At 38.4% G+C, this 16,951-nt stretch overlaps 1 protein-coding gene and 1 long non-coding RNA gene across 3 annotated transcripts in view; one reads left to right on the top strand and one right to left on the bottom strand.

Moving 5' to 3' along the window:
- Nucleotides 1-2,985: 2,985 nt before the first annotated feature.
- Nucleotides 2,986-5,552, bottom strand: LOC118599358. Its single transcript, XR_004948661.1, has 3 exons — nt 5,421-5,552; nt 4,165-4,225; nt 2,986-4,071 (listed from the first exon to the last, which is right to left on the bottom strand). It is a non-coding gene; the product is annotated as an uncharacterized LOC118599358 (long non-coding RNA).
- The window catches only part of LOC112163171 (potassium voltage-gated channel subfamily KQT member 4), a 58,069-nt gene continuing 45,941 nt past the window's right edge, over nt 4,824-16,951 (top strand). Inside the window, exon 1 of one of the 2 annotated variants that reach the window (XM_036214249.1) lies at nt 4,824-5,630. In XM_036214249.1, the coding sequence (XP_036070142.1) occupies nt 5,329-5,630 (302 nt within the window). In that variant the 5' untranslated portion in view covers nt 4,824-5,328. The remainder of the gene's footprint in view (nt 5,631-16,951) is intronic. The other variant, XM_024299416.2, reaches the window with a different exon arrangement.

Raw genomic sequence — 16,951 nt, 5'->3', positions numbered from 1 at the left:
AATTAAACCATGAAAGTTGTTTTAAAAAAACTCAATTTTTCAATTTCTGACTTTTAAAAACATATTTATTCTACTGAGAATTAAAAAAAACACCAGACTTGTTGCTTTCTCAAATGTCCAGAAGAGGGCAGCACCACACCGTTCCTTGTAAATCTCAGTTGTGAAACAATTTTAACAGGATTTCTATATCTGTAGTGGACGGACCTGCAGCTGTTTATTGGAAACATAATCCATCAAGGTTGCACCTACATGAGCTCCTGCTAATCTCATTCCTCACAGCTTTCTGAGGACGGAAAAGCTTAACATGCCACCACGGGAAGAAGGTGTTTTCAATAAAGTCACAAGTTCTTGGGCCTTTTGCATTCCTTTTCCAGGACTTGGATATTCAAGAGAAGAAACAGTTATGGTATGGGAGATGAATAGTGGAGTAGAAAAATAGTAATTTGGGGTCAAAGCTGGAAATATTTACACCTGGGGCGAGACAGACTAATCGTAATTTAAAAAATCACTGGGAATGATTTGAAAATAGACCAAAAAGTGAATGGAATTTAAACGTTTCATCCTAATAGGTGTCGCTCTCCCTATCTCTCTGTAACTTCTTTAACCATAAAATGTCCCAGGCAGGATCACATGCTTCAATTGAAGTCCCCCTGTGACATTTTTTTATTTTAAAAAACATTCCCAGTAGTGTTTTAATTATGATTAGGACGTTTTTAACCAAAATCCCACAGCCTAAATGTTTTTAAAAGCCATTTTTCCTGTTGATCTGAAGCCTCTGTTTCCAAAATCTCTTTTAAGGGGGCGTGGCTTTTGGAGCTGAGCAGCTCCGCCCCTGATTCCCCTGATTATCATAGGTCTGTGTATCGCTAGCGTAAGTCTTCACCGCTGCTACATAAAAATGTCAAGCATTATCAGTGATGTCCAGCCGGATCATTTTGAGCTGGATGTCAGCTTGACGAGGAAGTGAAGAACTTCATGGACCAAACTTCCTCCGATTTGTTCTCTTTCATAAGAAAAATGCCACACATACATGTTTAAGAACTCAATTTTCAACATGATTTTCATTGAAGATTTTTATCGATTTTCATCTGAGCGGGACTTTAGACCCTGAGTAAACACAAGTCAACCTGGAGTTTCTTTTCTTCTCCGCCTTCGTCAATGAACAAAAACCGCATTAATCAAAGGATTCTGCATTTTTTGTGGATTGGAACTCGAGCGTGAAAAGGATTAGGTGGTGAGATTTTCCCTGTCCGCTCATTTGGTTGGGATTAAGGCACTTTTGACCCAATGAACTAGAACTGACTGCCTGGACTCCGGTCCGGCTTCAGGGCCTCATCATTGGCCGGTTAAACCAAGATGTCTGGTAATCCTGTAAGAAGAGTCAACTCTCTACTTTGATGAGGGTCAAGTTTGATCCAGAAGTTTCTTTAAATCACTATCAAACTGTGGATTTTGTTTTGACCAGCTGTAACTTTTAGGATATTTCTTTAAACATGAATTTCTTATCTAGAAGGAGCTCAGTTGTGCATTGTTAGGAAAGCAGACCATTTCTCTTAAACTCCTCTGGGGATATTTGTTTTTACAGCTCAGTCTATATTCTTGTTTTTGGAACGAAGGTGAGGAAATGTCTGGACTGCAGTCCCTTTCACCTTTTCTTTTTTTACTGACTGTCTACACTTTTCCTGTAAGGAGCCTTCCTTCAATCCTGCACAGTCAGTCCTGCAGGAGCCTCACAAAAGACCTTTTGACCGGTCCTGAATGGGCCACTCACAGGAGCCCTGCTGGTCCTGGTTCCACTTGTAAGGGTGGATTAGCAAACGGAAAAACTGCAAACATCTATGGGATGGCGGCAGCAATGTGGGATCTTGTCAACCACACATCCCGCCTTGTGTTTCCCTTATTCCGCTGTGGTTTTCTATCAAGGAAGATCTGTGCTAAAGATGAAGCGCAGAGATTAAATGAAGACAAACATGTCTGCGGTCTGGGATAAACCATTAAGTAAACGTCCGAAGGAAATAAAAGGGTGGTTGTGGGGGGAGGGGGGGTCCATCAAAGCACTGTGTAACGCACAATTGCTGATGAGAGTATTTTTAAGTTCCCATAGATTCCTGGAGTAAGCCGTCCACTCCGGAGGCTCAACGGGCTCGGCAGGCCGTGAGTGAATGCTCGGGTCGTGCTGGCCAAAAGCACAGCACAGGGGAGGTGGTGTTAGCGGAGCAGCCGCCTCCTTACACCTCCTCTGGGTCACTCGGTGCTGTAATTCCACCCTCAGAGAAGAGCTGCTGATGAGGGTCTCTAAATGTGTGTACAAGAGCGTTTGTTTTGTCTGTTGGCCTGTGGCTCCACACTCCACCCTCTGACCGCGCTCAGCTGTCCAGATGCTCCGTCCAGGTCGGACGTGTTGATTGCTGGATTACAGCAGGGTACTGTAATAGAAAGTGTGTGGCTTTGACACAATGAAATGTAGATGTTTGACTCCAGAGAGAACAAACTGATTCTGGAGCGTACCATCAACACCCCTGTCAGAGGGCCGTCACCTGGCCTGGACTCACCCAGGGAGAAGGAGAGTCCACCATGAGGACGATTTCACCTGACTTGGAGTTAAACAAACAGAAAATTCATTTAATAAGTAAACTTTTGACATATTTTGTAACAGTTTAAACCATTTAATAAGTTAGAAAAGTGGGTTAAACATTTGCAGATATTATGTGCCTGTGTTCTGGATGAATGCAGAAGGTCATCCATCGAGGCGAGACCAGAGCAGCTGCTTCATTCAGACATTTTGACTGTCAAAATAAGAGATTTAGGCTTATTTTCATTTATGAATTGATTATTAAAACAAACTTTTTGAATTATTTCAAAATAAAAATGCCTTTATAAATGAGAAATACATCAAATAAACTATATTAAGTTAAAAAAAATAAGCAAAATTGTCATTATGGAAGAGATAAAACAAAATAAATCTATAAAAAACTAAATCTAACATTATTAGCTAAAAAATCTACAACTAAAAGGTAAATCTGGGATCAAATGAGCATCGTCTACTAAAATAAAAAGGGTTTCTCGAGTAGAGTGACATATTTACTCCTTATTTTTTTTTCTAAAATGATAAAAAAAATCACATATCTGCTTTATCTGCTGGTCTCCAATTTCAAAGAGAAGGAATAACCTGAGACGCATCATTCCTAGAATCTTTTATTCAGCGGGAATGGACATTAAAACTGGGAAAATATAGCATTACCACTCCATTTATAATGTTTAGTTTACAACTGTGGTTTCTCAAGGCCCTACACTAAAAAAACAAGTAACACCAAACAAAACGTTTCTAAAAATACTGTCAAGTTTGGATTTTTTATTTTAAAAATCAGTTCCGATCAGCCTTTTTTTTTTTTTTAAATTGATTGAGAGACTTTTATAAAAGTTTTTTTGAAGTAAATTCTGGTGCTGAATAGAAAGGAGACACCAAAATGACAGACTTCTGGCTCTGGGATTAATGGAAAAAGACAGAGAAAAACACAAGAGCATGTGTTGTAGGACAAAAGAGAATGTATGCTCAGAAATCTATTCATGAATGGGAACGAGGACAGACAACCATGAGGAAAAACATTCTTAAATCAATATAATCGTCTCACAAATGAAAGAAAAATTGTGATTGATTGATTTTGTTCATTAAATCAATACATTCTTCCATTTTAAAAGTTTGTTTTAATATGTGACATTTTTGACAATGTCTGCTGTTTCTGGTCCATTCTCTGAACAAACAAACACTTTTGTGTTGATAAAAAAACACACAAAAAGAAACAAACATAATTTTCTTTGATTTTTTTGTTTTAAACCTGTTAAAAAATTCCAAGAAATTCAATCAAAAGTTGTAAAAATATTCTAAATAACAAAGTTTATTTGGAAAAAATAGACAATCTGTCAAATCTTAATTTGAAAAGTTTTTTTTTTTTCCAGACCTAAAGTGTATTTAAAGGATTCCCCCTCAGGAGTGAGTTGTCTGCTCGGAGCTGAAGGTGTTGACTGCTGGTTCCACCAATGACTCCGTCAGTCAATGCACAGAATGTGGAGCTAAATAAAGAGTCAGGGATTAGCCGTGTTGCATTATGTAAGGACGGGGAGCCGTGGGAATAATGTCTAGATTTGGGCCTTGTGAAAGCTCACCGCTGCATTCCCAAATGTCACTCCATGTTTGCATGAAACCACAGAGGAGCTCGTGACCAACCTGCAGAAGAGGAAACAAAACATGCTGCTTCAGAAATGTACCAAAAGTCACATTTTCTGCAGCAAAACATAATATTTCAGCCAGAATGTAAAAGTTAGTAACAAGTTCAATGAGCTAAATCTTTTCACTTTTATTTCAAAGTCCTAAAACTATAAATATTGATTAAATAAACAGGTTTTAACTGACTTTATTTGATGTTTGGGGGTAAGAACGAGCTCTCTGAGCAAAGCTGTGCCTCATAACCTCATGTTTGTGTCATATTCACAAGCATCTGTGTGTCACAGGCATGGATTTAGAAAGGCTGTGTCCCAACACCTGTTTCTGCTGCTCCACAGCTCCCGCAGCTTCAAGCCTCATTTCAGAACACGTTTCTAAAAGTAGCTTTTTTGTTTGAAGTTAAACTTAAAACAATATTTTAGAGGGATTTACAAAAGAAAAGGATGATGTGGAACGTTAGTTGTTGATGAGTTCTCCAGGAAGAGTTGTGTTTTTTTTTTTCCTGGAAAGCTTCAAAAACCTGTTCCTAAAGCCTCCAAGAACTCCACCCGCACCTCGATAGTGGAAACCTTCATTTTTATTGTTTATTATTATGATTATTATGAAAGTGCTGCTCTGTGATGGCTTTGAACATCAGCGATGACTGTGCGCCCCGCGCGCTCTGTGCGCCCCGCCTGCTGGAGGGAGCGCAGCAGCAGCGCTGGTCCAGAGGCGCGCGCGCGCGCTGGGAGGGAGAGGGGGGTGATGACAGCGGCTGCTGTGGGGAGGCTCATACCGAATCAGGGACCGAACCGGGTCCACGGACAAAGCCTCACGCACCAGAACGCACCATTCCTGTTCAGACTAAAGTGATGCTGCTCCGAAGTCTGCGCTCCGTCTGCGCTCCGCACACCTGACTCTCAGCTATGGTCAGTGGAGGTCACGTCTCGGCGCACCTAACTATCCATTTACTCTTTTTTGGACACGATTATAGATAATTTCTGGGGATAAAATGGTGTAAATGCTCATTTTTTGTACATTTCATCAAACCCCAAACAAACCCGGACTATGCTCAGAAGTGCGCCGTGCGCTCCCGCCACAAGCCTCCACTCCTATGCAGCCTGACTATGCTGGCAAGTCCATCCAACAACGGCGGCGTCAGAATGCTCGTTCCACCGGCTCCGAACGACGACAGGCGCGTCGAATTCGTGGCGCTCACCGCCGTGCAGACGGAGAGGAGCGAGCCGTCCACCCCGGAGCGCGGACCCCCGTCCCACCGCACGGGGCTGCTGGGGACCCCGCTCCCGGGGCCGCCCGGACCCCGCGCCAGCGCGTCCGCCTCCAGTAAGCGCTTCCGAAAGTTGCAGAACTGTCTCTACAACGTGCTGGAGAGACCGAGAGGATGGGCGTTCATCTACCATGCCTTCATGTGAGTGCCCCTCCACTTTCTCCTTCTTTTAGAAAGTTTGGCAAACTTCTCATCTTCTTTGCGCACTATCAATGTGATACATTTCTCCAATTAACGCAGCAGAATCGCTTAGGCTGCAATTAGCAGGATCAGATGCCATACATCATCTCAGCACGGGGTCCTCTGTTCAATTTCCCATTTTCTCTGTCTCGTTAACACAGGGATGACTTGGGATATTGCATTCATTTATCTGAGTCAACAACATATTTTGGGCCACATGTTGCTGATGGAAAACCATCTTCTTTAGGGGTTAAACATGTTTTATTGGAGTATTTCCTTTACAGTAAATGCAGCATTTATTCAAGGAAAGGGGCTAAATCAGATTAAGCTGTTGGATGTGCACAGCCAGGCTTTTAAAAGTGCTGATTTGCCGCTTGCTCTTGAATTTATACAATCACTGTAAACACTGGAAAAGTATGTGCTCACTGTTTGGAGTGCCTGCTCCCCTCTGACCGCCTCATCCACACAGCAGCTCAAGATTAAGAAGTCACTTGTTTGATCCAAACTGGACATTTGAGGCAGACTGTCTCTATTGGGGAGTCCACTTCTTCACACAAAAGTGGGCAGAACACCATGTGTGGGAGCTCCGGACCGGGTCATGCCTTCAGTATCATTTGTTTTGACAAGCACAGCTGTCTGCCTACTATGTGCCATCATGTGTTTGTAGCAGAGGGAAATCTCAGTGCAGGGGTTCATATTGTGCACTTTTAGAGGGAACACAATAGTCCCATTTTTTTTAAAGGACTTTTATTTTATGAGGATCCCCTTCTGAAGGACGTTCGGCTCTGACTGTAACTTTTTTGGACTTTCTCGTTGGAGTGGACGGCAGCAGTTATTTCTCTGTTAGGGAGGCACTTGAAGGTGTCAGGATCAAGTTTCAGATGTCAGCGCCTGACTGACAGTGTTTTCAAACATGAACCTCGGATAGGTCGGTCCACTCTGCCATAATCTGGTTAAAATGAACAGGAAGGAATGGGAAAGTTTCACATTTTCTCATTGTTTAGGAGACCAAAACAGAGCAGGAAGAAAACATTAAGGAAATCTTGTGTGTTTATAATCTAAAGAGTGATAAAAGAAGAAAATAATCAAAGTAAATATAACATTTCTACTCCTCCAGATGCTTTTCTGCATCATAATTTGTACAAGATGACATCAATACAATATTGTTAATGACAGCTATTTGGATTAAAACATATCAAACATTTCAGCTTTGATCGTTCTGCATCAGCAACAAACTTGACGAGGACGGACGCTCAGTCTTGTTTGTAATGTGATGTTTATCAGCATCAGAAGAAAACAAAAGCTTCTGTTTTGCATCTCACTTATAGACCTCAAATTGATTTAATATTGTGAACAAAAAAAATTTTTTTTTTTAAAATAAGTTGAACTAAATTTTAGTTTCATATAGGCTTTTATATATATAATTACACTACTTTAACTTTGGTTTCCCTCCCTGCTTTTATTTTGAAGGAGTAAAAAATGCATTCATGCATATAAGGATTCAAATAAGTGTGTACAAACACGTATTTGTTCATATATTATCATTTCTATGAAAAGCCACAAATTCAGTTGAGAAAAACATGAGGAAAAATGGTGCTATCCCTTTAGTTATAACAATAATTATATCAAATCCTCATTTCTAACTTAAGTAATGGAATATTTATAGAGTGTAGTAGTGCTGTGCGATACAGAAAAAAATGTATATCATGAAATAAATTATTTTTATGACAAAATATATATTACAATAATTTATATTTTCAGTTACTGTCTGAATAAAATGGACAAAAATGTAATTACTTAATTTTCTGACTTTATTTTTTCAAGTAACATGTAACTGAATAGTTATGAGTAGTAAGAAAAACACATTTTTGCACAGAAGTTCAGAAATAAAAATATACAAATAAAAACTATATTAAATAAATGCCACAATAGACACTTATCTGTTGTCTGCATAACATTTACCTTCATATATCATTTATCGCCCAGCACTAGTGGGATTCATGTGTTCATTTTTGGTGTGTTCTGATGGTGTGCTTCATTCTTAATGTTTAATTTTTTTGTTGTATAATAACTGAATTGGGGAAAAAAAGCAGGACTAGAAAAAAGAGTTCATACAAAAGTAATTTAGACTAATAAAAAGCACCAGTGGAACTATTCTTTATTTAATTTTTTTGTGATTTGTCCGTCTTCAGATATGAACTTCATTTTCTCTCGTTGGGTCACTTCTCCTCCGTTTGTGAGCTGATCCGCTTGTATTTACACTGTAGTGCGAATCCAGATTCTCGTTTTCACCAGAGGCAGTAAACTGGTGAATCGGGAGAGCGTGTATGACCCAATTGTGTATAATTAAATCTTTTAACTTATTTTTTAAGAAGTTTTTCAAAAATTAATAATATTTCTAATTAGATTCAACCTAATCGAACCGATTAAACTTGTAGTTTCCTCATTTGGACGTTAACCTCCCGAACATTAAACCCCCATGTTGTTTCTTCTCCTCTCTGCCCTTCCCTTCTGCTAACTCATCCAAAAAGGATTATTGCCTACAAAGAAAACAAGGAGGGGCAAGAAGGGAGAAGCGACATTAATAAAGACAAGCTCCTGGAAAGTTCTGTTCAGAAAAGGGGGAGACAAAAACGCTGTTTCAAGGAATTTCATTCGCTTATCGGAACGCGATTGGTCGTCTGAACGACCCGACAGGTTTTCAGAATGTGCACACTTAAATCTGTTTGCTCCTCCTGCTGTAAAGTTGAGGGTCATGAGAAAAGGCTGTTGAATCTACCCTCAATCTTAACTCAGAAAATCTCATTTAAACAACAATTTTTGAATCCGATTTAAAAATAGTAACAAAAACACTTCAAAAACGATCAATACAGTGACAGGCAATAATATAAATGTCAAACGCTCACAAACGTGAGCTTTGGCAGGTGACCAGCCTCTCCCAGAAGGATCAGTTACCGTGTTTTCCCTCACCTTTGACCTCCCACCCTTTTCCACCATTGGCAGTGCCACATATAGACCCTCACAGGAGGCCATCTGTTTTGTCCACACTAATTCGTCCCACCAGGGGGGTCTGAAATGTAAAATTAGGCTGGCAGTCCGAGATCAGGTCATTCGGTGCTACGGGGAAGAGCACGAAACCCTAAACCCCCCGTAGAAGCCCCGACAGCATGTCGTACTCGGACCTGGTACAGTACAGGAACGTCTGGCTCGGTTCTGCAGCTTGAATATTTCAGGGAAAATACATGAGCGAGAAAATGAGGCAAGTCTGAGCTCCTCATCTCCAGAGTGATTGATTGGTTTGGAAGAGGGCGAAAATACGCCGGCCATTTATAATTGATGACCTGCAGAGAATATCCTAAGATGTGATATAAAATGATAATATGGAGGATTTAGAGCTGAACTTCATCACTGGAATGAAGAGAATCATTACTATTATGTGTACTTCTTTTTTTTGAGTTAACCCCTGGTTACATTAGTCAACACATTCCTTAATAAGAGTTTCAGAATAAATGGCCTTGGATGAGCTTTGGTGAGCCTGTCAAAATAAAAGCATGCTTTGGATATTGTAAAATTCCAGTAGACGACAAATTGCCCACTGTTTGTTCTGAAATCATGAAGAATACAAGATGGAGCCTGCAAATCTTGATGAAAACAGAAAGTAGCGGTAACGCTTTATATTAAGGTGTGCTTGTTAAGTATTAATAAGATATTAATAAGCATTAGTAAGATGCTTATAATTTGCTTATATGCACTTATAAAGGTATTAATAAGCCGCTTATTACACTATTATCTAAATTATGGCGTGGTATCAATAAGATATTAATAAGCATTAGTAAGATGATTATAAGCACTTATAAAGATATTAATAAGCCGCTTATTACACTATTATCTAAATTATGGCGTGGTATCAATAAGATATTAATAAGCATTAGTAAGATGATTATAAGCACTTATAAAGATATTAATAAGCCGCTTATTACACTATTATCTAAATTATGGCGTGGTATCAATAAGATATTAATAAGCATTAGTAAGATGATTATAAGCACTTATAAAGATATTAATAAGCCGCTTATTACACTATTATCTAAATTATGGCGTGGTATCAATAAGATATTAATAAGCATTAGTAAGATGATTATAAGCACTTATAAAGATATTAATAAGCCGCTTATTACACTATTATCTAAATTATGGCGTGGTATCAATAAGATATTAATAAGCATTAGTAAGATGATTATAAGCACTTATAAAGATATTAATAAGCCGCTTATTACACCATTATCTAAATTATGGCGTGATGTCAATCCAATTAATTATATGCTTGTAAATATTTAATAAGCAATTTGTAAGCTACTTATTACTGTATTATATATTATCAGGTTAATGGGCCGGTAAGAATATGCTTATAAAGATATTTAATAAGCTGCTTATTAGACTGCTATTAAATCGCAAAGCAAGAGGCCACAAAGAATATGCTTATAAAGATATTAATGAACTGCTTATATTGCTTATTAATGATGTCTAATACCAAGTTAATAAGCCACTAAGAATATGCTTGTAAATGTGTTTATACACTGCTTATTACACTAGTTTGCAGTACCCTAATCTAAAGCGTGGACCATTTGTGTTAATAAAGAAAAAACACAACAAACACTGTATGAGAAGTTTTAATTTAAACACAAAACATTACAGCTTTGAACATGACACTCTCTTTTGCTGTTTAATTAGGAAGAGGCCTTAATATATTTTTGTTACTATTAATTTGATTGGAGGATGCAGAGAGGGGGCAGAATGATGACGTCATGAGGAGGAGACGAGAAACTCGCGGCAGAAAAACGTGGCTGAAGGATGAAGAAAGCCTGTCAACAAGTTTCAGAAACGGATAAATATGTTAAGAACGAACGGACAGTGAGTTCAGAATAGCATGTTTATGGTTTTATAAGTTTAGATGCACTTGGTGGGTGTGAGCTTGCTAGTCAGCGCGACTTAGCTAACGTAGCGTACCCTGCATCGGACTGGACTTTGAGCCGCTAACCCAGCGACTGAAAACCCCGGGACTGCACGAAGACGATAGGAACCGAGTGAGTGGGACACGCGCACGTTCAAGGATTCCAGTTTGACTCTGGCAGGACCGTCAGAGTTCTTCGTCGTGCTCCGTCGTTGTGCTGCATCAAGTCTGCATCGGGACCTCATGACATGCTCTGAGGGAGTGCATTGAATGCATTCACACAACTAGCCTTCAGTTAATAATCAATTAAAAGGCTTTAGTAATTCTGGTGTCTGCTTTTACAATATTCTAGAGGACAAACACATTTTTTTGGTCTGTTTGTTTGTTTTGTTTGTTTGTTTTCCCAAGAATGGGAGGGACCCTTAAACAGTAAAAAAAAAACAGAGACAATTTTGTGATTTGACTTCGACTTGTAACCTTAGACTTGGGACTTGACTTGGACTTGCCCTCAGAGACTTGTGTACAACTTTGCCTTGAAGTCACTAACCACACAGTTGGCACAAACTGGATGTTTTGTTTTACCAAGTCATTATTTAAAGAGTTAAACAGCAAAGAGAGTGTCATGTTTAAAGCATGCAAGTTCACACGCTCTCACACACACAGTTTCATCCACTCTAACATTCTGCACGTGCAAATTATTCACTAACATCCTCCAGAAGAAATAAGAGACTCAACACTCCCTCATTCCCTCCAATGTTAAATAGTCCAAGGCCTCCAAGGTCTAATTTACAATATTTTCTGCACTATTAGGCACACTTTAAAGCCTTAACTTAAAAAAAGACATCTCTAGCACCTGATAAATTGGATTAACTGTAGTTGTGGTTCCTCATGTTGAAGCGATTTTTTGTGTTTTGTCTAAATATCAGTAGTTTTAATTAGGAGTAGCAATCAAAGTTGTGTGATTTTCTAAAAATGTGTATTAACGTGTAGCAAGTCAGTTTTTTTATGAGTCGCAAACAAGGTTAGAAGTTACAAGTTTTGTAAATACGCTAATCTGGGTGGCTAACATGTAGCTGCGCAGGAATGTGTTTTTATTATATGTTACTAACAAGGTGTGACGAAGAGGCTGAGACGTTTGGATCCATTTGGAAACGGTTTCATGGAACAGAGGAAAGGACAAGACATAGACAGCGTCAAAAGGCAGGCAATTGTCAAAAACACAGAGGCGAGTCAGAGGAACGAATAAACAGGAGTGAGTCAAAAACACAGAATCAAACTGGGGAAACTGCTCAGACTGACAGATAAACACAATCAAGACTTTGCACTAAAGTTGAGGCTGGAGTGGATATAAATGCTGGTAGTTCTGATGAGGATGATGATGATCAGCTGTGTATGGAGAAGACTGAAGCGGTGGCTGATGGGAGTTGTAGTGAGGAAGGTGCTGAAGATGATTAACACTCAGGAGAGGGGTCCCTCTGGTGGTCGGAGGAGGATATGGTTAAGTGAATCGTGACACAAGGTCGAGAGTTACAAGGATTGTAAATACGGTAACACAGCTAACGTGTTGCAGTGTTTGTGTTTTTTTATGTGTTGCTAACAGCATCGAGTGTTACAGGTATCGTGAGTACGCTAACGAGGCTAACGTTTAGCATGTCACAAACAAGTTCTAGCCCGACAGACAGACTTCTCTCTGACTCATTTTTTTGATATATACTTTATAGTTCTTGTATGACATAAGTAAAAAAATCGACCAGTCATTGACAGTGCGCCTCATTTACAGTGTAGGAATATTTCTTTATAAATTCAGTATTTTGTATCTATTATTTTGGCTTTTTGTTCATTTTCAGACACTCTTTAATAGATATTCCTCAGATTAGTCTGATGGTAACGATTGAGGAGCTGAATCAGAGCACCAACTTTTTATACAAACCAGTGATGTGTCACAAGGGTGGGGGGGCAGGATCTGAAGAAAATATCACACAAGTTTCTCGTCTCTCGCAAGTGAGCAGCCTGTAACCTGCGTAATCGCTCGATGGGATTCAGGTGTGCAGCTGCGTCCGACCTAGATTCCGCCTCGCACACTTGCAGGCAGCGCTCATGGGAAAAAACAGAGAGGAGAACAGGTGCAGGAGAAAAGGGCTGGCGCGTAAAAAGCAACACAACAACTGCTTTTCTTAGACCACTCTGTTGCCTTTCTCTCATCGGCAGTGTGTTAACACGCATGTTCAATTTAGAGACCAGATGATCCTCACCCTTGATGATTGGTCAGATAATCCAGGGATTTGAACCAGCAGCTCCTGGTTTTTCGCTACTCCTAGATTCTGTAGAATCTTTGTGTTTTAATACTCTTTTAAACTTTTTAATTTAAAAAAGAATAATGATTAATAAACTATATAACTCTTGTTAACTTGAGGTATTTTAAATCATTTCAACTGACCAATAGGAGCTCACTTCCTTCCACATCTCTGTAAAACTGCTGTTCATGTATAATGACTGCTGCGTGCTATTACTAAAAGCTGATTTGAGTTTTTTGTGTTTTTTTTTTACATGACTAAACTCATTTAGCTCAGACAGGGTCTTGACTGAGTGTTTGCACTTGTTTACTCTTGCACTTTTTCCTCTCCAAGCCAACTAATCTGCTTTTCACCTGAATCATGGAAGCAGTTTAGTCTGCTTCCGTAGATTTTTCAACCACGCGACCCCAAATCCTCTAAAGTCACCACCGTCTGGCTTCCTCCAAAAAAAACAAAAAAACACTGACGTGTTCGTGGTGTTAAGACTCTCTTTATTATTAATAGTTTGAGTAATGCCAGAAAATAGCTTTTTGTTTTGCCTTTTTTGTCAGCACACAAATGTGTTTTTATTGATGACTAAGTAAGTGAGGAAGGAAGGTGGGATAGAGCGGGAAGTGGCGCCATAAAACTGCACAAGCAGAAAACTACTCGACACTTTGTGAGTTTTTTTTTTTAACTTGCTCAGGATGGCACATTCACTCCTAGTTTTTGAAGTTCCACGGCTGTTTCTTTGTATCTGTTCACCTCAGCAGGTCGTGTAAATTCTGCCTCATTAATATTATTATATGTGCTTTCTAGTTCCTTTTCTCTGATGGTCGTCCAATTTCCTTCCCCTCAATATTTCTGCAGCTTTTGGTATATTGGTCCTTTGGATCTCTTTAATCCTAAAGATTCTGAATGTTAGGAACTTTTAGGATGAAGGTTATTGAGTTGGAAAAGTAACGTACTGCTTTATCTTCAACAATCAGTATTATTTTTACATTTTGCATTTTCCTCATTTTTATAGGAACTTTAGCTTATTTAAAGCTGAATGTGTGCATGCAGACATTTTTCTAGCATCTACATAATTAATCCTGCAGGATTGACATTATAATTTTGTCTTTCATGAGATTTCCATCTGATGCCTCATGAAAAACAATTAAAGCTTTTCCAAACTATAAAGTCTGATATTTCTACAACCTGAATGGAGCAAGTCCAGTTTTAAAGACATACTCCAATGAAAACAAACTTTTTGGTGTTTTTAACGAGTTCTTTTGGTATTTTTATCATTGACAAATTGAGCTTAAAATTAAAGTATTTCTTTATTCAAGTTGTTGTGAATCCAGAGCATAAAACAAACGCTTAAAAAAAAAGCTCCACTTGTTGACGACTAGATCCATGTATGTTTTTGTTTTCCTCGTCTGAAATGACGTCTGGATGGTTGGATAGCTCAAATACTTTGTGATTGTTTTTATTGCCCCACTAATGGCTGTAAGCTAGCAGGAGAACCTGTAAACAGATAGCTCTCAGCAACAGGGAGAGAAAGGGGCTGTGGTAGGGTCTTCCCACCTCCAACTCAGAAGGGAATTTCAAATTAATTTGTGCCGCTCTGCAGAAACTATGTCTTAGAAAATCCCACACATTTATCTGTTTTGCCTAAAACACCGTAATCATGATTAAAATGCCACTAAAATGTTTAAAATAGATTAAAAGATGACGGAAGTGAGACTTGAAGACTATCCCAAATAGTTTAGAAATCTCTAAATATCCCAAATTTTAATGCTCAGAAGATTTTACTAACATAAACAGCAATAACTATGTTTCTATACAAACTAGAACCTCATCAAAGAGTTTTATTGCCTGAAATATTGTTTGGTTCTGACTTAAAACCTCCATCCTCCTGCCCTACAAGAACACATGCTGGTGCAGATGCTGGTTCTGATTTAGGCTGAATATCAGATTGGCAAAAGATGGGAGTGAAAAAACAGTGGATGAAAATGGGAGGGAAAGGCCTGTTGGTGGTCTGTGTGAGCTGATGGTCTTTCAAAGTAAAAGTCTGGTGAGTATTTAGTGAAGGAGGTGGCGAGGAGGTCAACCAGAGAGGGAAAGTCGAGGTTAGTTATTCCTCTATTTACAGCCAAACATGTCTCCCAGGGAGGTGACTGTCAGGTTTCCCCTGATATCTAGTCTTTGTTTTTGTGCTGACTTTCACCCAGGAATGCGCACACACACACGCGCTCCATTATCATCACCAAGGAGGCAAATTATTACTGTTTATGTCCGGGAGAGTCCAGAACACGGAAAAACCTGAAGGTGAAATTTACGCCAGCTCTCAGCAGAGTCTCCTCAAAACTGTTTGGTTCTCAGATGATCAGGAGGGATGCTGACGCTCCTTAATCTGTCCTAATCTGTGTTTATGTAATGTGGCTGTCACCAGGGCCAGCAAGGAATAATGTGGCATTTAAGCGGGTGGGGTCCAGGGGAAATGCCAGCAGTTTATTGTAATTAATCAAGACCTTCAAAACCCGCAGATCCGTTTTCACCGCAAGGAAATAGACTCTCCCAGCTCATGTTTACTGTATATTCTAGTGTTTCGTCTCTTTATCCTTGCAGTGAGCATCAATAATTTACTTGTTGATGCTGATCAGATTCTGATGAATCATTTTGTTTTAGTTTTGAAAAATGGCCGTGAGGTAGTGTGTAAGTCACGTTCCTTAATGTTTACAATAATCTCTTTTTTTAATTGTTTAAACGACCATATCATAAACATATATGTTTTTTTCTAAAGTAATTTTGACATAATCTACATTAAAATAAATGCAGAAGTTACATGAAACTTTAAGGTTTTTCTATTTATTTTATTTTGTTGCCAATTTTTAAACATATTTATGTTGTAGTTCCAATAAAAACCACTAGAGGCAGGTTACAAGAAAAGAAATTTCCTGTTTTTTTCCTAATAATTTTCACTTTAACCCTAGAACACTTTTGCTATAAAAAGTTACACCATCACTTTTGCTAGGTAATTTTTACCCAATCATAAGTTTTTGTCATAAAAAAATAGATGAAAATATGACAACACATAATAAACTACAGTAATTCTTTTAATTCTAAATTGTGATGCATGTTACAAAATGGAAAATAATAACAAAGGAAGATCCTAAATTAACAGGCTTGAAAATAAATAAAAATAAAACAACTGAGAAAGTAGAAAATTCGAGAACAGAAATTACCAAAAAAAGAAAAAAAAGAAGATCTTGGAGATTTGGCCTTTTTTTCAATTATTCCTGTGACATGTAACTCTAGGGTTAAACAGTGGGTTTACTTTATTTACATTTAAACTATTGCCTAATTACTTCTTTCCTAAAGATTTTGTTGCAACAAAACGGAACAATTTAAATCATATACATTAATTAAGTTTTGTTTAATAATTATTTTCTTTTTGTTTCTGAGTCAATAACAGATCTAATGTTTAAAAAATTAAATAATATAATCAAAAGAAAAAAATGCAATAAAATGAAATTATGAAATTACAAAAAAGCATTTTCAACAAACTTTTTTTAAAAAAAGACATTTTTTCCCTAATCATATGACCTGTGATGGTAGAGGATTTTGTTTTTCTTTCAAATTTTCAGTCTTTATTAGAGCCTAATATTAATGAATTTTGATTGGTTGCTGGATGGACTCAAAACAGCTACAAAACTCACTTTGTCCCGCCCAGTTTTCACAGTCAGAATCGACAAATTCAGGTCACAGAGTTCATTTTCTTCATGCATTCTTCAACGTTTGACCTCACAGATTACCCATCTGACTGTGATGTAACTATAAAGTTAATTACCTTTTAATTTAAAATGACATCTTGCCTTTACTGTACACATGTGCCACAGAAACCCCCGGCTCCTCTTCGACTGGAAATTTCAAAGCAAACAGCGTCAGCTCCAGTAAATATTACTATTACATCGTGTTTGAATACAACAGTGGAGCGCCGTCCTGCACTTGTGCGCTCAGCATTCCTGTGGACACCACAGGAGGATCTGTGTGAGGGACAAAGAGCGTTCACA

Source organism: Oryzias melastigma, linkage group LG11 (genome assembly GCF_002922805.2).
Source record: "Oryzias melastigma strain HK-1 linkage group LG11, ASM292280v2, whole genome shotgun sequence".
In the NCBI taxonomy this organism is placed as follows: Eukaryota; Metazoa; Chordata; class Actinopteri; order Beloniformes; family Adrianichthyidae; genus Oryzias; species Oryzias melastigma.
The sequence above is the reverse complement of the archived record's forward strand: the minus strand, read 5'-3'. Positions and strand labels throughout refer to the sequence as shown.